General features: G+C 38.1%; 1 protein-coding gene across 3 annotated transcripts; it reads left to right on the forward strand.

Moving 5' to 3' along the window:
- Window positions 1–3,969: 3,969 nt before the first annotated feature.
- LOC106791654 (zinc finger MIZ domain-containing protein 1) lies at window positions 3,970–8,766 on the forward strand. 3 transcript variants are annotated; one of them, XM_014757474.1, is made up of 10 exons: window positions 3,970–4,247; window positions 4,339–4,683; window positions 4,775–5,057; window positions 5,185–5,583; window positions 5,673–6,019; window positions 6,124–6,318; window positions 6,410–6,552; window positions 6,652–7,168; window positions 7,275–7,508; window positions 7,618–8,766. In XM_014757474.1, exons 1-10 carry the CDS (start codon window positions 4,158–4,160, stop codon window positions 7,753–7,755), a joined length of 2,691 nt encoding a protein of 896 aa, XP_014612960.1. In that variant the 5' UTR covers window positions 3,970–4,157; the 3' UTR covers window positions 7,756–8,766. The 3 variants fall into 3 exon arrangements, with proteins under 3 accessions (XP_014612960.1, XP_014612961.1, XP_014612959.1); XM_014757475.1 differs by having other exon boundaries at window positions 6,124–6,309; window positions 7,618–7,755; XM_014757473.1 differs by having other exon boundaries at window positions 4,158–4,247; window positions 5,676–6,019.
- Window positions 8,767–9,313: the final 547 nt, after the last annotated feature.

Below are 9,313 nucleotides of genomic sequence, written 5' to 3' on the forward strand. Positions count from 1 at the left end.
CGAATGGTTACAAATATCTAATCTCATCGGTCTTTGTAAAGGACGATACGACTATTACTATCTTTTTCCTATATTGATTATTTCTGCATCTTGTCATGTAAAATGGCGACGCGCGTCAATAAGACTATCCTTGGTATTGCATCCATTTATATTTTACATTTATTTTTCTGTCTTTTAAAATATTACAATAAAAGGAAATAAAATTATTTCTTTTTTTGTTTTTCTATTTTTGTGCATATAATACTATAGTTTATAAAGAGAAATAGAGAGAAGAGGAATATAAAAGCTCGTGAACATTCGTTCCTAGATAGGCACCTGCGGTTAAACGCTTGTTTTCTCAGGAGTTGGAGTATATTTACGTACGTATTGTTGCTTGAGCAAGAAACAGAGGAAGGGAGTGATGAAGAGAGGGAGGGAGGAAGGGAGGAAGAGAAGCTAGCCTGCGGAATGTGTTGTTCAGGGGGATAATAACATGGATCTTCTCGATCTCTGATGAGTTAGAACATACCATGATGTGATTTCAAGCGAAGAAAGGACGAGATCTGTTAGATGCATTCGCCAAAATTCACATATCTTTTAAATTATTTGAAAGAAATTTTATTTAGTGTATTAAAATCGTTCGTATCTTTACACCGGGTTACCTTAATTTATAGTAGCAAGTAAAAAGGGGTGTAAGTCGTGCATAAAAAAAGTTATTATTATTATTATTATTGTTATTATTATTATTATTATTATTATTATTATGTGGCTCTCGTATCGATGCACTCATTGTTAGGACACGTGTCGTCGTCGCCTCGCGCGATTCCAGTTACGGACATAACCGGTTTTAAGAAGGCACTCCCGATTTCCATATTGACCGAGCACTGTTTCTCTCCTTCGTTCAACGACGAATCGGCTGCTCGCCTCCTCCGCAAAAATAAAAAGAGTCAAACAGAGAGAGAGAGAGAGAGAGAAACAATATTTTGTAAAAAAAAGAGAGACAAAAAGAAAAAAATGTCTTTTGTCTCCAGGATGCATACATGCATCCAAAAATAACGATAACGATGGAGGAGGAGATCAAAGCCCCTGCGAAAACATCGTCAGCGAGACTTTTACGAGTCGGACAGAGAAGGAGAAGGATTACGATGATGAGGTGGTGGAGGAGGAGAAGGAGGAGGAGGAGGAGGAGGAGAAGGAGGAGGAAAGAAAGAAAGAAAGAAAGAGATCTCATCCTGGATCGCTTTCGCGCCACGACGACCTCGGAACGACGAACACTCTTGTTTACGTGTCGCGACACGGTGTGTCTTCTCAGCATTCGAGAGTCTCTCGAATCCTCGTTTCCATCCTCCGCCATCTCCTCCACCTTCATCTTTTCTTCTTCTTCATCTCTTTCCCGAGGAGTTGTCCTGATTTTAGTGAAGTGTTTCGATCGGCATATCCGCCGTTCATTCTCTTTCTCTCTCTCTCTCGTCGCCCATGAGGAGAGCACGCGCTCAGGTCCGTCTGCCTCTCCCACTCGTTCACCTCAGAACATACTCGAGGATCTTTCCTCTCTCTCTCTCTCTCTCTCTTCTTTCTTTCTTTCTGTTCGCGTGGCTAACGCCGATTTTAACCGAACTCCTCCGAGACCCGGCTATTATATATTGTATGTGTCGGCCGTGAAAGAACAGAAAATCCATTTTATAAATCCCCTTTAAACACGTATACCTAGAATTTTCTCTCCTTCTCAGGGATCAAATCTTTCGATCTTTGTTATTTTAACAAGGGAAAATGACTTCGAAAGTATACCAACAGTAAGTTTTCTTTATCGGGGCGCAGTAATAGCAATAGTAATATGTATAATTGTGTGTATATAACTATAGATATAACGTGTAGATTCCTATTTCGAGAAATCTCGAACTCTCGAAAATTGGAACGAAAGGAAGAATCCGTGTGCGCTTCTCTCTCTCGTAGAACTGGATCTACTTTCGAATGGCCTCGTTACGCGACAATGAGCTACCAAAGACGAATGAATGTGTGCTTCCTCTTCGTCATCGTAGTCGTGTCATTGTCTATATGCATGTGTATGTATGGATAAGTATATACATATATACATACATGCATACATACATTTAACGCTCTCGTAGGATTCGTTTCTCGTGCCCTTCGTCTCCCGTTGTTTCGCCTATTCTTGTTACATCGAGAGATCTTTCCATCATTGTAAAGAAAACGAGATCGTTTCGAAAAACGACCAGAGGAAGGGTTATGCTTTTTTCTCTACGCCGATAATAACCAAAAGAGGAAGGAAGTTTGATGTATTCGTTTGTCGCGTATTTAGAAGAGAAAATAATCGATGGTTAATGTCCTTAAAAGTTCATTCAGCTGGTTCGCGACCTCGAACGCTTTTTAGCAGCCCCCATAGTATTGGGACTCTCTTCTCCCCATTTTACTGCTATTGCATCCTCTCTCTTTCCTCTCTTTCTCTCTGTCTCTCTAAAAGAGAAACCGCGTTGCGTCTCGTCGTCGTCATTCTTTCTCTTTCTCTTTCTCTCTCTCTCTCTCTCTCTCTCTCTCTCTCTGTCCCTTTCCCTGCCTCTTTCCCTGCCTACTACCACTCTTTCTCTCGTTGCCGAGCGCAAGCTGTGTTAGGGTCTTTTGTTGCGTGCCGAGTAGGCTCTAGTTGACGAAATATTGACATCCGAGAATAGAAACCCGTTGTGGGCTGCTTTACCGAGGGGTTCGCCACCGGATGGGGGAAGAAGGAAGGGAAGAAGGAAGGGAAGAAAGAAGGAACACAACGTTCGACCCAAGTGGATGGAGAGAGTATACTACGTGTATATATGAAAGAATGAGAAAGAGAGAGACGAACCAACGAACGAACCAACGGAGTTTCGGTTGGGTCGCTCTTTGCATTGAGCACGAATTTAAAGGGGGTGGGACGTGGATGACGTCAACCTCGGAAACTCTCCCTCCCCACGTGCTATATCGGGACGTGTATGCTGCGTGTGTGTTACATGAACGTAAATGTGTTATATATACATATTTTTATATATATATATATATATATATATATATATATACATATATGATGCGTACTATGCGCACACGTGTACGCACATACTTACACCCGTCTCTCGCGACCTATTGAATTCCCACGAGAGGCTATTATTCTGGATTTGTTTTTGTTCAATGCGTCGTAATCGCGTGGAGAACAACCACGACGACGACGACGACGACGACGACGACGACACGACGACGACGACACGACGACGACGACGACGATACCTCGATGGTTCTCTTCCTCGATTTTATCTTCTTTAAATTTAACGTCTTCTCTTGTATTATTTTTCTGTAACGAGGGAACATTTTTAAATATCGACACTCAAGATTTCTATCTTATCAACGATAAATGCCATCTTGCGAAGATGAAGTTTCTTTTATCAAGAAAGTTGTACAATTTGTAATAATTTAAACATTAAAGTTATGGGAAAACATTGAAAAATGATGCCATGATTAAGTTAGGTAGAAAATAAAAGTTAGGTCTATCTTAGATTGTGCCTTGGCAGAACGCTCGCACGCTGTGTTTATAGCGGCGGTGTGTGAATAGCGAGCACGTGTATTTCCCACAGAAAGAGAGGCAATGGGGGCTACGCGCTATGGCGTGGCCAGCTGGAAGTATCAACGGTTTGACGCGGTTCGCTCGTTCGCCCTTTCTACCTATATATACACCTTCATTCGTTTTGTCGAATGAATTTCTTTGAATGTCCTTGCGTTAACCCTTGCACTACCGATCCTTGCACTTCATAACGGGATGAGGTTTTTACTATAATTTGAAACATGATACTGTTTGCTTTTAGCCTCTGGTATATTAAAAATGATCACTTAAATGATCGCTACCTGTTTATTACTCCCCGGTTATATAAATTGTAATCACTTAAAACTGATGATCAAGTAATATCTATCTGTTTAAACGATAAACTAATCGGTCTGGAATATTGTGTTTTAGAATTCCTGGAAGACGTTTGAACGTTCCTACTCCTCGACGCGAAAGCTCGATATTTTTCCAAGAGTCGGTACCTATATTATTATCAAAAACGGCGGCTATCGGCGTCGGGGTGCAACCTGTGTTATCATCCGGCTATCATAACACAGTGCCACCTCAGAGCGGGGGTGGTGGTTCGACATTTAGTGCCGCGGCGATGGTGGCAGCTGCCACCGCTACGGCCACCGCCACTGCTAGCGTGGTGGCCATGCAGGACCGCCAAGATATCCCCGCACAATTCAATCAGGTACACTACGATAAGTACCAAAAGATAGAAGCTTATCCGATAAGTAATCGCGCTATAATTTATTATCAATTTCCTATGTTCCTTGTTATAGATGCAAAGTCAACATGGGATACCCCCCCATCAAGCGTACAACACAGGGTACGCTCAAAGAGGACCAATGGCTGGAATGGGGCCAGTTGGAATGAGCAATTTTAACGGCATGGGCGCCATGAGCCCAATGCATTCTATGAATTCCATGAATTCGATGAACAGTATGAGTGGGATGAACTCAATGAATCCTATGACACTGGGAAGCATGAACGGCATGAACGGCATGAACGGTATGACCAGTATGAACGGTATGAACCCCATGAGCTCCATGAGTAACATGGGTAATATGGGAATGAACAACATGATGGGACCTAACAACATGCAGATGAATAAGATGAACATGCAGGTAATTTTTTTTTTCCTATTTTTTTTCTTGATGCTAAGTAAAAATGACGATGACGTTGACGATAAACACTTACGATTGATCTGTTATTCAGACGCAACCTCATCAAGGATACCCAAGAAGATTAGCTCCATATCCTAATCCAGCCATGCATATGGCGCAAAAGAGGCAGCAGGGTCCTTACGCCAATCCTAATCCTGCAGCAATGCAGCCAGGTTTTAACACGATGTCGACGACACAATATCCAAATAATTATCCGGCTACGGCAAGACCAAACTTCCAGCCTCAGTATCAACCGATGCAAGGCATAAATCCCGCCGCCGCTGCCGCCGCCGCCGCCGCCGCGGCTGGTTTTGGACCGAATTCTATGATACGTGGTAACTTCACAATTAATTCATTATTCGTATACATTATATATTACAGAAAATGTCATTCGAATATTTACATTAATATATAAAGTTAAATTTGTGCTTATCATTTTGAAAAAATAATAATATTTTGAAGGGACGAACATGAGGCAAACGACGCCATCGTATAATACGGCGTCGCAGGCAGCAGCAAACCAATACTTTAATAGCAATGGTGTACCAGTTAGTATGGGACCTACTACTGTAGGGAACCAATACATTGGTCATCAACAAAACACAGCTTACGGTGGGGGTGGACAATCTCCGTATGTAGCTGCTGCTGCTGTCGTTGCTGCAACCACAAGTCAATACCAACAGGATGTGGTGGCGCCGATGAGAACGACGGGAGCAGCGAACATGAACTATCAGCATAGTCCTATACCTGGAAATCCAACTCCCCCGTTAACACCAGCGACGAGCATGCCACCTTACATTAGTCCAAATCCGGACATCAAACCAAATTTCAATGAAATCAAATCGCCTGTCAATATACAAAGTAAGTACACGCAACATATATATATAAAAATCAAATATTTCTTTTATACAATTTATACGATATTTAACAATGAATCGTTTTGTTCATAGAAGACGATGAATTAAGATTAACATTCCCTGTTAGAGACGGTATCATTCTTCCACCATTTCGCTTAGAACATAATTTGGCTGTAAGCAATCACGTGTTCCAATTGAAATCAACGGTACATCAAACGTTAATGTGGCGATCTGACCTGGAACTACAGCTTAAATGTTTCCATCACGAAGATAGACAGATGAACACGAATTGGCCCGCAAGCGTTCAGGTTTCTGTCAATGCAACGCCACTCGGTATTGATCGTGGCGAAAACAAAACATCCCACAAGCCTCTTTATCTAAAAGACGTCTGCCAACCGGGAAGAAATACTATACAGATTACAGTATCCGCATGCTGTTGTGTAAGTAACTAGAAATATTAATCATACACATACGTGGAATATTAATATTTATAAATGAACAATTCGTACATATTATTAATACAAATATTTATTTTCGTTTGCAGTCACATCTATTTGTTCTCCAATTAGTTCATCGACCAAGCGTACGTAGCGTTCTGCAAGGTTTATTGCGCAAGAGATTACTTACTGCAGAACATTGCATATCTAAAATCAAAAGAAACTTTAATAATACGATCTCGAGTAACGGCATTCAATCCGAGAAGGATGTCGTGGAGCAAACAGCACTTAAGGTAAGAATGGTAATATTGCTTTATATTTTTATATTCAACTTACGAAAATTTGTAGTTCTATTGAAAATATTTGACGAACCTTTTATCTTTGTTAACACAGGTATCTTTAAAATGTCCTATTACCTTCAAACGCATTACACTGCCAGCGAGGGGACACGATTGCAAACATATACAATGTTTCGACTTAGAGTCTTACCTGCAATTAAATTGCGAACGGGGTTCATGGAGGTGTCCTGTTTGCACGTAAGTATTCCAAAATCCAATCGATGATTAATCGTAATAATTATCAGTTTAAACAAAAACAATATTATTATTAATAACGTTATTATTTTGAATTAATAGAAAAGGAGCTCAATTAGAAGGTTTAGAAATTGATCAATATGTATGGGGTATTTTAAATACTTTGAATACAGCAGAGGTAGAGGAAGTAACGATAGATTCTGCGGCTAATTGGAAACCAGCTAAGAATTTAGCGAACATTAAATCGGAAGAGGAAAACGATTGTAAAAGAATGACGAAGGCAATGTCACCTGGAAGTATGAATATGCCTACTATGAATAACTGGGATATGAACCACCAAGCTATGAGTCCTTATATACCTCCGGATATGAGCAGCATAGTAAGCGGTTCGATGATGAACAACACTTCGTCCACATACGGAAATAACAATATCAATAGCAATATCAATAATAATATCAATCACCGAAATTCATCTGGTGGATCATTTGATATTAATCCTGGGACGAATAATACAACCAATAACGATTACAGTAACGGAACGGGACCTCTTACACATTTGAACGAATCTGTGAATTCCTTAGATCCCCTTAATGCTATGGAAAAGTCATTAAATGATCAGGTATGTTTCCCTATCATCCGTAATGGACTAGTCAATTCAACATGAATTATAATAAATCTTTCCTCTTAATGTTTTCATATTTTCATTGAGTATTTTAATGATATAGATGCCGCACACTCCACACACGCCTCATACCCCTCACACACCACACACACCAGGTGGTGGTAACAGTGGTCCACCAAGTGTTCCTCCTGCATCTCAGGAATCTACAGGAAATCATAATACGTCTGGTAGTACGAGTACAAATATAAATAACGATACCGCGGATATACCGTCAGACTTAAATTTCGATCCAGCTGCGGTTATAGATGGGGAGGGTACTGGTCAAGAAGCGTTGAATGTAAGTATTAAATAATATATTTTATAAATGTATTTTTTTTTCTGGGGATGATCAATTAATTTTTCTCTTTTTTTTTTTTTTCTTTTTTTTTCTTTTCTTTTCTTTTTAGCTCTTGCCGGACAATGTCGTAGATGCAATGGAGCTGCTTTCATATTTAGAAACACCAGATTTAAATACTCCTCCTAGTAGTGGAGCAAGCAGCGGAAATCCCTCATCTAGCGACGACATATTAGCACTTTTTGAATAAGATCTCTCAAGGAACTATATTACTTCGTAATGAAATCAAATTATGATCCTGAAATCAGGGGTATGCGATCATCAGATTAGCATCCTACTGAATAATAAATAACAATTATTCCGATTTATATATGACGATAATCGTGTTTGAGGGATATAAGCAAATGTGTTGGATTCACAGTGGGTGCTCTCACCTAATCAATGGTACAAACAATCTTAGCTCTAATTGTAATAATTCCTATTGAAATGAGTTAGGGCATATGACTAGGGTAATGACGACTTTTAACATTAGTACAGCAAACACGATAATTAGTGCTTGTCTGTAAAGATTTTATTGCATGGATGGCACAATAGACTTATATTAAGATATGTTAGTTGTTCTACTGAGCAAATGTTTTATTGTAATTTATCGATCAAATTATTCGAATCGATTTAAATTCAATTAAACAACATGATATTTATAGAAATGCAATATAAGGACTTTATTAACGAAATTATTTTGTGACACATTTAAGGGGTATTTTTTTTCTGTTTAAGGATTTAAATTGAAACGTTTGCTCATTGGAACACATAGTGCCACTTCAAATGTTTTGAAGTTTTCCTGCATTATCGTCTTTACGTAAAAGATCGGTCTACTCGCGTTCAAGGCTATGATGGACCTACATCACAACAGAACTATAATGTAAATGTACAGTACTTCTTGTAAATAAGTTTTAATCCAATTAGGTAATACGTTCATCTGTTGTGAACTACCCTGCTTATTAATGGATATAGCGCATATAGTGTTCCTTTCCATTAGATAAATAGTAGAGCAGATGGGAATGAATAATTGAGGGAATATTGGGCTTCACACTGGAGATATAGACAATTATTCTTCACGATGTATCTCCTGAGAAAAGAAAACAAAATTTAGATGCCATTAATGATGATATAAGTCAAAACGTATATTGCAAATAATTTTTGTTTATTTACTCTTTGGATAAATAAAATATTTTTTTCGAGAGGTAATCACTATTTAAAAAAGTAAAAAAAAGACTATATTTAATGTAAAAACAAGAAAAAAGAACAAAAAGGCTATATGATAGCATAAATTTCGATTATTTCTTTATAATTATTCTTTATTATTTTCTCTTTTTATCTCGCACGTTATTAGTTTATTTTAATATATTTTATATTTTAAATTCTTTACATTTTTGAATTGGATAATTATTAAATAAATTAATATAAACTTGTACGAATATAAAATATGACTCGTATTAGGACTTTTAATTTAATCTAACTTTAAACCAACCAACAACTTAAAAATGTTAACTGAAGTGATATGTTGAAAATAAAAATATCTTCAAACAGTAGTATTAATCTAACAGCAAGCATATTGCAAGTATTAATAAGATATATCTCTCAAGATACATCCAAATTTAGATACAATTTGCATACACATATAGAGTTTATTTTCACATTTCTGTAACAGATGTTTGCGTTAATGGTTTGAATTTACTTTCAAGTTGTTTTTTTTTTATTTTTTATTTGTATCATTATTATTATCATTACTATTATTATTATTATTA

The sequence above is a fragment of the Polistes canadensis genome, unplaced genomic scaffold (genome assembly GCF_001313835.1).
Source record: "Polistes canadensis isolate GaletaPanama2010 unplaced genomic scaffold, ASM131383v1 scaffold_328, whole genome shotgun sequence".
Classification (NCBI taxonomy): domain Eukaryota; kingdom Metazoa; phylum Arthropoda; class Insecta; order Hymenoptera; family Vespidae; genus Polistes; species Polistes canadensis.